The sequence below is a fragment of the Pristiophorus japonicus genome, chromosome 5, assembly GCF_044704955.1.
Source record: "Pristiophorus japonicus isolate sPriJap1 chromosome 5, sPriJap1.hap1, whole genome shotgun sequence".
NCBI classification, from domain to species: domain Eukaryota; kingdom Metazoa; phylum Chordata; class Chondrichthyes; family Pristiophoridae; genus Pristiophorus; species Pristiophorus japonicus.
Window position 1 is genome coordinate 180,824,589 of NC_091981.1, and position 15,398 is coordinate 180,839,986.

The 15,398-nt window shown below is 44.7% G+C and overlaps 1 protein-coding gene and 1 pseudogene across 5 annotated transcripts in view; one reads left to right on the forward strand and one right to left on the reverse strand.

The window, feature by feature from the left end:
- Positions 1-2,381: 2,381 nt before the first annotated feature.
- mocos (molybdenum cofactor sulfurase) overlaps positions 2,382-15,398 on the reverse strand; it is a 464,568-nt gene continuing 451,551 nt past the window's right edge. For 4 of the 5 annotated variants that reach the window (XM_070881150.1, XM_070881149.1, XM_070881148.1 and 1 more), the window contains 2 exons: positions 9,739-9,843; positions 2,382-2,945 (listed from right to left, as the gene is read on the reverse strand). In XM_070881150.1, coding sequence (XP_070737251.1) covers positions 2,814-2,945; positions 9,739-9,843 — 237 coding nt within the window. In that variant the 3' untranslated portion in view covers positions 2,382-2,813. Of the gene's footprint in view, positions 2,946-9,738; positions 9,844-15,398 lie in introns of those variants that run through there. The other variant, XM_070881152.1, reaches the window with a different exon arrangement.
- On the forward strand, positions 6,732-6,967 carry LOC139264821 (U2 spliceosomal RNA; annotated as a pseudogene).

A 15,398-nucleotide genomic window follows, 5' to 3' on the forward strand; every position in this document is an offset into this window, starting at 1 on the left:
AACTTGGTTACGTTACACTCAGTCCCTTCTTCCAAGTCGTTAATATAGATTGTAAATAGTTGGGGTCCCAGCACTGATCCCTGCGGCACCCCACTAGTTACTGATTGCCAACCCGAGAATGAACCATTTATCCCGGCTCTCTGTTTTCTGTTCGTTAGCTAATCCTCCATCCATGCTATTATATTACCCCCAACCCCGTGAACTTTTATCTTACGCAGTAACCTTTTATGTGGCATCTTGTCCAATGCCTTCTGGAAGTCCAAATACATCACATCCACTGGTTCCCCTTTATCCACCTTGTTTGTTACATCCTCAAAGAATTCCAGCAAATTTGTCAAACATGACTTCCCCTTCATAACTCCATGCTGACTTTGCCTGACCAAATTTTGCTTTTCCAAATGTCCTGTTACTGCTTCTTTAATAATGGACTCCAATATTTTCCCAACCATAGATGTTAGGCTAACTGGTCTATAGTTTTCTGCTTTTTGTCTGCCTCCTTTTTTGAATAGGGGCGTTATTTTTGCAGTTTTCCAATCTGCTGGGACCGCCCCAGAATCCAGGGAATTTTGGTAAATTACAACCAATGCATCCACAATCCCTGCCGCTACTTCTCAAGACCCTAGGATGCAAGCCATCAGGTCCAGAATATTTATCTGCCTTTAGTCCCATTATCTTACTGAGCACCGTCTCCTTAGTGGTTGTATTAAGTTCCACCCCCCCCATAGCACCTTAACTATCCACTGTCGGAATATTGTTAGTGTCCTCTACTGTAAAAACTGATACAAAATACTTGTTCAGAGTTTCTGCCATCTCCATGTTCCCCATTACTAATTCCCCGGTCTCGCCCTCTAAGGGACCTGCATTTACTTTAGCCACTTTTTTTCCTTTTTGTATACCTATAGAAACTCTTACTATCTGTTTTTATATGTTGTGCTAGTTTACTTTCATAATCTATCTTTCCTTTCTTAAATCATTTTTTTAGTCATTCTTTGCTGGCTTTTAAAAGCTTCCCAATCTTCTGTCCTCCCACTAGTTTTAGCCACTTTGTGTATGCTCTTGTTTTTAAATTGGATACCGTCCTTTATTTCTTTAGTTAGCCACGGATGGCTTTCTTTTCTCTTGCACCCTTTCCTCCTTACTGCCTGACCGAATTTTGCTTTTCCAAATGTCCTGCTACTGCTTCTTTAATAATGGACTCCAACATTTTCCCAACCACAGATGTTAGGCTAACTGGTCTATAGTTTGCTGCTTTTTGTCTGCCTCCTTTTTTAAATAGGAGCATTACATTTGCAGTTTTCCAATCTGCTGGGACCTCCCCAGATACTGTGTGCATTGCTATACAGATAGCTGAACTCATTTTTAATAGCAGTTCTTTTTACTTGATTTTTAACCATCTTTTTACTCTCCTATTCGATAATTCTATTTATTCCTTGGCTATCAATGTCCTCCTTTACTTTACTCTTTCCGATGCTCTCTTTTCCTGTTTTGATTATCTTTAGCTTGGTTTCATTTCTGGTAGATACCTCCCCCCATCTTACTAGTTCCTTGCACTCTATGCATTAGGCATCTAGTGTGCCTTAGCATCCATGTCTAACAATGCCAACAAATCATTCTATTTCCCATTGTAAGAAATTAAATTAGGCAGTGTAAATGAGCAATGGAACAGTCAGTATAGTGGCATGAGTACAATGCATTCAATTAGAAATCATCGAGAAGACACGGTTTGGGCTTCTTAGTGTTTGTGATCATGTTGGCCAATCTATAGTGATATCAATAACAGAAACTGCTGAATTAGTTTTGGATCTCTTTTTAGTTTTCTCTATTTTAACCATCACTCTCCTAAAGTTAGTGACTCAAGTTGTGGTAAAGTTCAACAAGAGCCAGCAGCCTTAGTGGTCCGCACTCATGTTACAATTCTTCGTTTGTGAGCCTGGGCAGTGAGTGTTGTCAGGCCATTCAACTGGAGGGAGGCTAAGTTCAAAGTTGTGATCATGCAATGTCTACACATGCAATTTCCAATAGAGGTCACAATGATCAGGAGTAAGAATCCTGGTTGATTCTTGCTCCCTAACCTAGTAGCACTGAAATCAATTGCAACACCCTCATTGTTGCCTAGATGAGATTAACCAACTGATTTCAGTTTTAACAAAATTCAAGTGCCATTTAAACAATGCTTGCCTAAATTTTCTGATTATACAACAAACCTCACCAACTGTCAGTGCATATGGATAAATTATGGGCAAGGTTCAGGTCATTATCGCTGTTTCCCTCAGTTTTACAACTATAGAAGATTTATAATAAATTTGCAGATGTTACTGTGCTAGCTAATCAAAATAATTTATCTTCAGTGATGTATAAATGAAACCATTTAGCCACCATCTTCAAGATGTCACGTTTTAACAGGGACAGGATTAAAAACAAAATCTATGTTTACAACATGAATAATGCACAGTAAAAAAATCAATTGATATCATTCACACATTGAACTGTATAAATTCTTGAAACTAATTCCCCAATATATTGAAAATTACACTATAGTACGGAATAACTGAAATAACTTAAAAATCAGATTCAGTTGGACAATTCCTATTTTGTAATGATCTCATTCACAGCTGGAAATCATATGTATTTTCTTTTTTAAATCAGGAAATAGTACAATGCTAATAGGTTTTCAGTCTAGTAAACTTGAATTAACATGGGCTTTACTTTGGAAAATCATAAATGGAACATTAATCATAACTTCAGCGTAAAGTTATACTGGAGCATGGCGTGGAATACTTTGATATTTGCTCCTGCAGCAGCTGCAAAGGTTGTCATTGTCCAGCAGAAGGTGTAGTTGTTCTTTCCTCTTTCTTTCTCACCAAGACCTGAGATCCTGCAGCCAGGATTACACAATGCCCTGAGGTTGCTGGTAGCTGATGAAGCAGGTATGCCCCAAAGGTCATCTGGAAAGAATCTGACTTCAGTTAAAAGGCCACAGATTATTTTTTTGACATGTTATTCAGTTATATCAAGAAAAAAATGACTTTGAGTTATTGGAACTGATGCTTCTGACTCCAAAATCATTGTTCCAGATCAAGAAAAACATAGATTTTTGTTTTACTCATCTGAAAATTTTTTTTTTTTCTGTTATATTTATTTAAGAACATAAGAATATATGGAACAAGAATGATTTCTCAGTCCATCAAGCCTATTGTTTCTGTAGGCCAATATACAAACAACCCTATTGTTGACTCAATCCCACCTACATAATCTAAAGAGGTTAAGGTTTAGAAATTACCCTATGCCCAAATAGGGCACACCTACCATTTTTTTAAGTTTTTCTCCGCCACAGTCCCTGGGGCGGAGATACCATAGAAATTCAGCACTTTGTTTTTTTTCTCCGTGGTACGGTTTTCCGGGGCAGAAGTGTCCTCACAGCCGGTCTGCCGCCCTGATCAGTCATCAGTCTGTTGCTAACACATCACAACGTCTCTCCCCTTCTGTTAAAGGGGAGAGCCACTGTGAACTCTGCAGCCATTTCAGTGGCGCCCACTGGGCCACAAGGGAGGGTTTCGGCCGGGCCAGCGGCCTGGCATCCAAGTAGGGGGTGCCAAGCTTCCTGTTGGCGGCACGGCCAAACCCAGATGCATAATTGTCGGGCCGACCTGGCAGTTGGCCGACAAAAAAGAATAACATGGCGGCCGCGGCAGTGCGCCCTCCCCTTTAAGGGCAGTTGTGTCGCCACTTCACATTGAGTGCACCGACAGCAAAAGCTGTTGTGGGTACCAGCCAGTGGTGGGGCCTCTCCCGCGGTGGACACCACTCCACTCCTGAGGAAGGGCAATTTCTAAAATGGCGGCCTGGCCTCTCCACGGAGAGTCGGCGGCCATTCTGCGCCGCACCGTGCCCGCCGCTTTCCGGCAGTCAATGGCCTTATCAAAATGGCCAATTTTGGCCTCTTAGTTTCATGTAAAAATATTCCTCAATGCTCAAAGACAATCAAGCATAACTCTTGTATATTTGGATTTCCAAAAGGCATTCAATAAGATGCCACCAAGGAGCTGTGGATGCTCAGTCATTGAGTATATTCAAGGCTGAGATAGATAGATTTTTGTACTCCAGAGGAGTTGAGGGATATCGGGATAGGGCAGGAAAGTGGAGTTGAGGTCGATGATCAGCCATTATCTTATTGAATGGTGGAGCAGGCTCAAGGGGCCGTACGGCCTACTCCTGCTCCTAATTCTTATGTTCCAACTTTGAGGTCAGCCAGACAAAATTAAGGGGTAGAAATTTACCTCCGCCTGAAACGAAGCACACCTTCCATTTTTTGTTGTTTTTCTCTTCCGCATGGGTTGTGGCAGAGGTGTCATCGATATTCGGCATTTGGACCTTTTTTTTTTGCTTGGAGCGGATGTAGTTGCCGCTGAGGGGTGTAAGTGCCATTGCAGTGGCTCGGCCACCCCGATCACTCATCAGCGCGTCGCTGACGACATCAGTGTGACGCGTAAGTGCCGTGTTGACCCGTCACACAGTCTCTCCCCTTCAGTTAATGGGAAGAGCCGCTGCGAGCTCTGCATATTTTTAAGTTAGGTCCACTGGGCCACCAGGGAGGGTTTCGGCCGGGCCAGCAGCCTGGCACCCAAGAGGGGGTGCCAGGCTGTCTGTTGGCAGCCTGGCCGAACCCAGGGGCATAATTGTGAGGCCAACCTGGCAATCGGTTGTGGGTTGGAGACATTGCTGCAGCATTTAAATGAGGCCCGGAAGTTAAAATGGCCTGGGCCTCATGCTGAACTCAAAGCAAGAGTTTCCCTCCCTCCCGCCTAGCCTCCTCCACTCTGATCGTGCCCTGAGTTAAAATCAACCCTCAGCTGTTCACTGAAGCTCTGTTCTGATGTTAAAAAAAGTCTACTAAAGTGCTTTATGGGATAATCACAGATTGTGTCATGAATTAAAGATTTTTTTGTAAAATTTATAATAACCACAATTTGCTTGAAGATGCTGATTATTTTCTTTTGATCTCATTAATGCCTTTGGTTTATAAAATGAAGAAAAAAAGAGAAGGGTCGATCACTTTTATCAAACTTTTCAAAAATTAGCAGGGTTATGTTATTAGTTAATTGCTTGTGGGAAATTTCTGTTATTCAAAGTCATCAATATTGAAACGCTCCAATAGCTTTGTTGCCATCATGAAGCATTCTTTAAATGTAGATAGATTTGGAATCCCCACCGTGAGAACTGAACTTGAAAAGGAAAGATTTGCAGATCTATGGGGAAAGAGGAGGGGAGTGGTACTAATGGGATAGCTCTTTCAAAGAGCTAACACAGGCACGATAGGCCGATAGGCCTCCTTATGTACTGTATGATTCTATGAACTCCATCTCTGCATTTGAGGAAAATACTTTACATCGAAACTGTTCAAGATTAAAAGCAGAACAGATTCACATTTCCAGTAAAAAGGTTTTCCATGTTTTTTTGTTTCATTCTCCTTTTTATAACAATAACATAAAATAGCATAACCTGCATGTGATCTTGAAAGAAAAAAACTTTAAAAGGGAAAAAAGGTCCACTTTTATTTATATAGAGAAGCATGGAATGAGAAGCTATCAGTTCCACTCCTTTGACAGACCATGTACAATCCACCGTATCCTACCCCAGCCATTTAATCTCGAGGGAAGATGCAGAAATACTCCTGATCCCAGACAACTGAGTGAACTAAGAATATTTACCCATTTCAACAGATAACCCAGTCTCACCTCTCTTCCTGGCAGCACAAGAATCCTCGGCCTACATTATCGGTCACATAGTGCCTGTTTTTTGGGTGCTAAACAGCCTCCTAAGCCTCCAATAAAGCAAGCAGGATGTGCACGCTCATTACAAGCCGGAAATGTGCCGCCTGCCATATTGATATACGCAACAAAAAAAATGGCGTCTAAAGCTCATGCCTGAAATTGGCATTAGGTCCTTTGCATATGCAAATAAGAGGCCTAACGACTGTTTGAAGCCCCCTCTGTAAGACTGGTTTGCCCTGAGACAGCCAGCGCTGGCTGCACTCAGGAAAACCAGATATACATGCCGCAACCAACAAGGTAAGATTTTAAAATATACATACATGTGGAACTAGGAGGAGCAGGAATGCTCTTCCCGACACCACATTCAAAGTATGCGGGCCGCTGCTGGCTCCCACTATTTTCCCCCTCCACCCCAATCACCACCGCTATCCTTCCGATCTGATCGTCCCCTCTTCCCAGTACCCTTTCATCACTTACCTGAGGGCCACTACTGGCATTGCCGCAGCAACCCGATTTTCCATTTCACTCAAGTTCTGATATAAAAAACCAACTTGCATTTATAGAGCGCGTTTAATGCCGAGAAACATCCGAAGGTGCTTAACAAGGCAATAATCAAAATCATGGACATTATGCCAAGAAAAGAGATATTAGGAAGGTGACCCAAAGCTCAGTCAAAGAAGTGGGTTTTAAGGAGGGTCTTTAAAGAGGAGAGGAAGATGGAGAGCGGGGAGGGATTTAGGGAAGGAATTTCAAAACGTGGGCCAAGAAATTGTACTTCCACCCAAAACGGACGATTGCTTTGTCCGCCGGTCCCCGACCTCATTTGCACTAACTAGGTGAGCAGCATACACCAATCACCCAATTCTGCCTGACTCTGATGCTGAGCTGGCCCACAGATAGGTCCTGGCAGTCGGGTTGCCAACTCTGGTTGAATTTATTCCTGGCGGTTTCATCCCATGAACTCCTACCTCGGCCTTTTGGCTAAGATCAAGTGTAGTACCGTTTCTGACCAGCCACCATGACCCCAGGGTGGTTCCTCCCTGGTCAGGAAGGTATATGCTTGCATTTTTGGAAACAGGAGGTGGGTGGGGAGGTTTGACCCATCCACCTCCACGGAGGTGTGTGGGGGACCTGACCCATCCACCTCCATGGCACGAACCTGGTATTGCAGTACTTCCAGGAACGGTGCAGTGGCTCTAGGCCTTTTGGCTAAGAGCATTGGCGCAGAGTGATCCTTGGCATGTGCAAGGTGACCTCTGGCGTTTGTGATTTGACAAAGAATTGGAACGATTGGCTACGAATTTAAAAAAAAAAAAAAAACTCCTACCTCCAACTGCCCCACCCTCACCCTCCCGTCATTGATCGCCCAACACATCCATCCTTATGGCACACTGCCATTTCGTGTCATTAGAAAGTGAAGTGACTCTTCATTATCCAACTGAATGATTCTCGACTGTCAGTCAATGATCCCTTTTTCCCATCTCCAATATTTTTATAGCTAGTAAACAGAAGTGTTCAAATAAAATGAAAAAGAAACACACAATTTTTTTTAATGCCTCTATGATTTCTCTCCCTGGTTGCTCACAGCAGTGTCCTGAAGATTAATCTTCAATTTCTGGTGACTTCAGGCCAATCCTGGAGGGTAGGGAGGGAGGGAGAGGGAATTTGGCCCTTCATCCTTCATTTATCCTCAAAAAACAAGCAAAACAATGTTGAATTTCCATGGGGCCTAGACAGCTTAAGTAACAGTGACCAAATCAGTGTTGGTATAAATCAGGTTCTCTAAGGGATGGTTTGCCTCTGGTTTTCTTCAGCCACAAACTGAGCTAACCTAGTATAATTAGAGAAGCTTGAATCTTGTGCCTGAAGCATTCCCATATACTAAACTAGGCTTACCTCATCATGTCTCAACACATGGGAGGCATAAAACATTGATGTTAAATCTTGAGAGAGCATTTTCACCTCAATTAGGAGTTTGCAGGCAGGTTTAATTCTCAGAACATTCTGATCTCAACATTACCCACATTGACTGTAGCAGAATACATTTTATTTGCTGCAACACAACATTTTTGAAAGCTGTTTAAAAAAAATTAAAAGGCAGGACTCTGCCTTTTACTACTATTCAGTGACTCCTTCTGGAAAGGAATATGTGGTTGAGGTCAGGATCAGTTGAATGGCAAGTTAGTTCTTGTATTGAACAGTGGTTAGACCATACTTGGAGTACTGTGCATAGTTTTGGACTCCATATTATAAAAGGAATATAGAGGCACTGGAGAAGGTACAAAAAGGATTCACAAGGATGATACCAGAACTGAGAGGATATACTTGATAGAGGTCTTTAAATTAATGAAAGCGTTTGATAGAGTAGACATGGAGAAGATGTTTCCACTTGTGGGGAGTCCAAAACTAGAGGTCACAAATATAAGATAGTCACTAATAAATCCGATAGGGAATTCAGGAGAAAATTATTTACTCAAACAGTGGGAAGAATGTGGAACTTGCTGCCACAAGGAGTAGTTGAGACAAATAGCATAGATGCATTTAAGGGGAAGCTAGATAAGCACATGAGTGAGGAAGGAATAGAAAGATATGCTGATAGGGTTAGATTAAGAGCATTGGGAGGAGGCTCGTGTGGAGCATAAACGCCGGCCTAAGCCAGTTGGCCCGGATGACCTGTTTCTGTGCTGTAGATTCACTGTAACTCGATGTTCTCACTAACTAGACTCACACATGACATGAGGGCTGCCAACAACTCTCTTAGAACTGACAAGAATCAGTGTCTTCAGGAGCATATGGCAGAAATGGGGAGAGAATTAGGGAGAAAACTGAATCTGCTTCCCACTGCTTCACAGTGCAGTTTATCAGTGTTGATTGAACACACTGCACCACAGCATGTGATTAACAGTAGTAAATTAGGAACAGTGAAGTGATGACATTCTGAATGGATCATTGCCCTGTCTTGCGAAACTCTTTACATTGTTTCCTCTTTAACACAACAAACTGATACACAATTGTCAGTTTTAATGGGCCCAAGTTTCCACATGATTTGCGCCTGATTTTTAGGAGCAACTGGTGGAGAACGGACTTTCTTAGAAATCGCAATTCTCCACATTTTTTTTTCTGCAGTTCTAGTCAGGTCGAACAGTTCTACTTTGGAACAGAATGTTTTCTTCAAAAGGGGGCGTGTCCGGCCACTGACGCCTGATTTCAAAGTTTCCACAGTGAAAACGTACTCCAAACTAACTTAGAATGGAGCAAGTGAAGATTTTTGTAGAACTGAAAAAACCTGTTCTACACATTAAAAAATCAGGCGCAGGTTACAAATCAGGCGTCCAGAACGAGGTGGGGGGAGGGGGGGGGGGGGAAGGGAAGTCATTAAATTCTACAATCAATCCTTATTTATACTTCTACAAACATTATACAAATAAATCCAACCTGAATAAACATTTATAAGCAAAGAAAAGATTAAATAAACCATCTTCCTACCTGTGTGAAAGTGCTTCAGTCAGCTCAGTGATGTGGCGTCGTTCCCGCGAACGGGAGGGAGGGAGGGAGGGAGGGGCAGTAAGCAGGAAGCCTCAGTGCTGATGTACTGATGGCAATGTGGTTTTATTAAAAAATGTTAAAAAATTAAACAGCTACAAAGAACTACAAAAATGGCCGAGTGCCAATGTTTCCTTCACACTGCCCGTGCGCGAACGCTCCAACGCGCACGCGCAGCCGGCAGGAAAAAAACTAATTTAAATAGTACCCGCCCCCTCCCACTTACAAAATCGGCGCGAGTGTAGGCTCCGCCCCCCCTGGGCGCCGCGCCAAACAGACAAGGAGCTGCAGGGCTCTCCAGAATCGCGATTTTTTTTTCCGCCGCCATTGGGCGCCCATCTTGGAGGGGCGCCTGTTTTTTATCATGTGGAAACTTGGGCCCAATATATTTAACTTTTTTTTAAAAAGAGGAGGTAGCAATTACCTTTCTGTCCCTGGTTGAAGACAGAGTCTGCAGAGGTTCGGTGCTCCTTTTTCCATTCTCTTGGTTAATGCAAATCATTTGGCATCTGCTACACAGCCCTACAATCTGTAAAATTTCAATATTCGTCATGATAGTGAATATTTTGTGTCATAAAAAGACAGCTTCTCCTATCATTCATAATCAACTATGTGCTGGTAATGAGTTCAAAATAAATGTATGAGTACTTGATAATAGAAAATGTATGAGTGCTAGATTACAGAACCAATAGTTACTCATTTAGGCCTGGGATGCAAACAATTTTTTTCTTACTCTGCTTTCTGGTTTGCAGTAATCAGTTGCAAATTTGGGGGTGGGGGGTGGGTTGGAGAAATCAAAGGATTTGTACCTATGGTTCAATCATTTCATTTTCATCATCCCTGTTATTTGATACATGGAGTACTTCTGTTCAAAGAATGTACAGCAGTTTTTATACTTTTGTATGCTACACTCTCATGTTAAGAATTCAGACTATATCTGAGTCCATGTGCTTTTGTTCACAGTTTTCTCTTTAACCTGCCTGGAATAATTTTCAACCCTTGGGCTTTGATTCTTTTTAAAGTAGAATGGACTCTTGGATATAAGGCATTCTCTATAGTTGCTAGCAATTTCTGTGGGCGTTCTACCAATTCACCCCATAACTTTGGCAGAGGATTTGGAGGAAACTTTGGGGAAATGGTATAAATGGCTGTTTATGTTCGTTCTCTGGGATTTTTGCTGATCTTCTGCCAAGGTTACTGTGGAATATTGGGGAACCCCTGCAGAAATTCTACCCCTTAATATTTTACGGTTGAGCAGAGGAGCCTCCACTCTTTCAAAATATCATGAGAGACTCTGCATACATTTATAAGTTGCCCAGGATGTCCAAAGAACCACACAAGCATAACGTGGCTTCACAATGCACATTCACTGTGCTCCATACAAGAGTGTGAAATAGGATCTCCATTGGAGTTTCACACTAGTACATTCTGCATAGTGGGACCCAACGCCAGAGTTATCGGCCCTGAAAATCCATAGGGCCATTTACACTGTGCCCTGCAAATGGGACCTCTGCCCGCTGATTGCCTGCAGCACTAACCTTGATAGAGAACGCAGGATCAACTAAGTTAAATGCCCACTGGTGTTTTAGTAATGCAACCCCCATGTAACACAAGGAATACTGTGCAAGTGGGTGCAAAAAATGTTTATAGCAGGCTTATAAAAAGGCTGAATGGTATAAAGATTGTAGCAGCCAGCTGGGGTAGCAGCGAGGAAGTACTGGACATATGCAAGGCTGAGGTAACTGTTATGTATGGAGAAAGAGTCAGACTGACACTGTGAGCTCAAAGTAAAGTGTGACCGTAGTCTTTTATTGCAGGTCTCCAGAGTGCCTCTCCAACCTGTGAGGCCTCCTTAAATACCTGTGCTCCCAAGGGATTATGGGATCCCTTGGGACGGCAGGGGATGAGCCCTCTGGTGGCTGTACAGAGTAAATAAAAGTTTACATATATAACAACACTCCCCCCGCCAAAGTCAATAGTGTAACTATTTACAATGTGAGTCGATCTGTGGCCCTTCTTGCCCTGGTTGATTGTCTCGGTGTGAAAGCTGGTATTTTTGGATCATTTGTTGGGCCCTCGCTGGGCTGCTGTGCAGCTGGCCTTGCTGGGCTGCCTGGTGTGTTGGGTCCTGCTGGGCTGCTGTGGATGATGGGTTTTGCTTCGTGGTCAACCGTGATGCCGGTTGCCACTGGTTTGTATGTTGGTCCAAGGTGGGTTGCTCAGGATAGTCCGTGAATCTGAGTTTGATTTGGTCCAAGTGTTTCCGGTGAATGAGTCCATTTGAAAGTTTGACCTGAAACACCCTGCTCCCCTCTTTGGCCACGACAGTGCTGGGAAGCCACTTGGGACCTTGTCCATAATTCAATACAAATACAGGATCATTGATTTCAATCTCACATGACACATTTGCGCTATCATGGTATGTACTTTGTTGAAGCCGCCTGCTCTTTACCTGTTTATGTAGATCAGGGTGAACTAATGAGAGCCTTGTCTTAAGTGCTCTTTCCATGAGCAGTTCAGCAGGTGGGATCCCAGTGAGCGAGTGGGGTCTTGTGCGGTAGCTAAGCAGGACTCGGAATAGGCAAGTCTGCAGTGAGCCTTCAGTTACCCTCTTCAAGCCTTGCTTGATGGTTTGCACTGCTCTCTCTGCCTGACCATTGAACGCTGGTTTAAACGGGGCAGATGTGACATGTTTGATCCCGTTACGGGTCATGAATTCTTTGAACTTGGCACTGGTAAAACATGGCCTGTTGTCATTCACCAGGCCGTGAGTGACAAATATAGCCCGCAGGCTTTCAGTAGTGGCAGCGGACATGCTAGCCGACATTATCTCACATTCAATCCACTTGGAGTACGCGTCTACAACCACAAGGAACATTTTACCCAAGAACGGGCCTGCATAGTCGACATGTACCTTAGACCACGGTTTGGAGGGCCAAGACCATAAACTTAGCGGCGCCTCCCTGGGTACATTGCTTAACTGCGAGCATGTATTAGATCTGTGAACGCAGGACTCTAAGTCCGCATCGATACCGGGCCAGCACACGTGGGATCTGGCTATTGCTTTCATCATTACGATGCCTGGGTGGGTACTGTGGAGGTCACTGATGAAGGTGTCTCTGCCCTTCTTGGGAACCACTATACGATTGCCCCACAGAAGGCAGTCTGCCTTCATCTTTGCGCCGCTGGAACGGCTGTATCTCTTCCTGCATTTCCACTGGGACACTGTACCAGGTCCCGTGAAGCACACAGCTTTTGACTAGGGATAATAAGGGGTCCTGGCTCACCCAGGTTTTGATCTGCCGGGCAGTGACGGGTGATTGCTCACTCTCAAATGCTTCCATAACCATGGCTAAATCTGTGGGCTGTGCCATTTCCATCCCCATGGTGGGCAATGGCAGCCTACTGAGAGCATCGACGCAGTTTTCTGTGCCTGGCCTGTGGCAGATGGCGTAGTTGTATGTGGACAACGTGAGTGCCCATCTCTGGATGCGGGCCGATGCATTGGTATTTATCCCTTTACTTTCAGAAAACAGGGATATGAGTGGCTTATGGTCAGTTTCCAATTCAAATTTTAGCCCAAACATTGATGTATTTTCTTTACCCCATAGACACACGCTAACGCTTCTTTCTCAATCATGCTGTACGCTCTCAGCCATAGACTGACTCCTGGATGCACAAGCAACTGGTTGCAGTTTCCCAAAATCATTAGCTTGTTGCAATACACACCCGACGCCATATGACGACGCATCACATGCTAGTACCAAACGCTTACATAGATCATACAACACAAGCAATTTGTTTGAGCATAACAATTGTCTCACTTTTACAAAGGCATTTTCTTGGCTTTTGTCCCAAACCCATTCGTCCCCTTTTCGTAGTAAGACATGCAGTGATTCTAACAGTGTGCTGAGACCCGGTAAGAAGTTACCAAAGTAGTTTAGGAGTCGTAGAAACGACCGTAGTTCCCTCATGTTCTGTGGCCTTGGTGCGTTCTCGATTGCCTCCGTCTTCGAGTCAGTAAGGACACGGACCTCTGGGGAGGCATGATCAGCAGAGCGAGGGGAGGGAAAACCACTCCAACGGTACCCTGCTCCTGGCAAAATGCCTAGAACACAACCTTGTCATCACCAACACCTTGTTCCGCCAGAGGGACAAGTACCAAGTATCATGGCAACAACACCCTCGCTCGTCATTGTTCAAGCGAGGGATCGCAAGGACGTGCGCATCACCCGCCCCATGACAGGAGCAGACGACTGCTGGCTGGACCACCGCCTAATCTGTTCAGTCATCAACATTAATATAGCACAAAAGCGACGACAGCAACAGAAGCAATGCCGCAGAAAAATCAGCGCCAGGGCACTCAAAGACCCAGCTAAGAGAGCCCTGTACAGCCAGCGTCTCACTGCCAACTTGGCAACTCTCGATGACCCTGAGACGCAGAGTGCCTCCAGGCCACCATAACCAGTGCCTGTGAAGAGATGCTCAGTCACTCAACCAGGAAACACCAGGACTGGTTTGATGAGAATGACCAGGAGATCCAGGAGCTAATAAACCACAAGCGCAGGGCATTTCTGAACTTAAAACAGCAACCCAACTCGGGAGCAGCAAAGCAGCTCTACAGACGGTTGAAGGCCGAGGACCAACAAAAAACCCGTGACCTAAAGAACAGATGGTGGATGGAAAAAGCACAGGAGATTCAGCAGCTAACTGACAGCCATGACGTGCGAGGATTCTTCACCGCAGTCAAGTCCACCTACGGCCCAAGCACCCAAGGCCCCACCCCATTGCTGGTAAAGAATGGGGAGACACTCATCAAGGACACCGAAGCAGTCAGGGTCCGCTAGAAGGAGCACTTGGAAGATCTCCTCAATTGAGACATGAGTGTCCTCGACTCCATCCTGCAGCATGCTACCTGCCATCATCTCAGCAAAACCCCAACCCTGCATGAGGTAGAAAAGACCATCCATCAGCTCAAGAACAACAAGGCATCAAGAGCAAATGGAATCTTCACTGAGGCACTAAAGTGTGACGGAGAGGCACTATTAGCTCGAATGCATGATCTCATCTCATCTGGAAGGAGGAGTGCATGTCTGGAGATCTCAGAGATGCCGTAATCGTGAACATCTTTAAAAAAGGGGACAAGTCCGACTGTGGCAACTACAGAGGAATCACCCTGTTGTTGGCCACTGGGAAAGTCATCGCGAGAATTCTCCTCAACTGTCTTCTCCCTGTGGCCGAGGCGCTCCTCCCGGAGTCCGCTGAGGGGTACAATGGACATGATCTTCATGGCGGGACAACTGCAAGAGAAATGCAGGGAACAGCATCAACCCTTGTACATGGCCTTCCTTGACCTCACAAAGGTCTTTGACACTGTTAACTGCAAGGGAATATGGAGCGTCCTCCTCCATTTTGGCTGCCCCCAAAAGTTTGTCGCCATCCTCCACCTGCTCCATGACGACATTGAAGCCGTGATCCTGACCAATGGATCCACCACAGATCCAATCCACATCCGGACTGTGGTCAAGCAGGGCTACATCATTGCGCCAACTCTCTTCTTGATCTTCCTCACTGCAATGCTCCATCTCACGCTCAACAAGTTTCTTGCTGGAGTGGAACTAAACTATAGAACCAGTGGCAACCTGTTCAACCTTCGTCGCCTCCAGGCTAGATCCAAGACTGTCCCATCCTCTGTCGTCGAACTACGGTACACAGACGACGCTTGCATTTGCACACATTCAAAGCCTAAACTCCAAGCCATCATCAACATCTTCACCGAGGCATACGAAAGCATAGACCTTACACTAAACATCTGTAAGACAAAGATCCTCCACCAACCTGACCCCGCCACACAGCACTGCCTCCCAGTCATCAAAGTCCATGGCGCGGCCTTGGACAATGTCGACCACATTTCATACCTCGGGAGCCTACTATCAGCAAGGGCAGTCATCGACGACAAGGTCCAACAGCGCCTCCAGTGCACCAGCACAGCCTTTGGTCACTTGAGGAAGAAAGAGTTTGAAGATCAGGCCCTCAAATCTGGCATCAAGCTTATAGTCTACAGGGCTGTAGTGATACCCACCC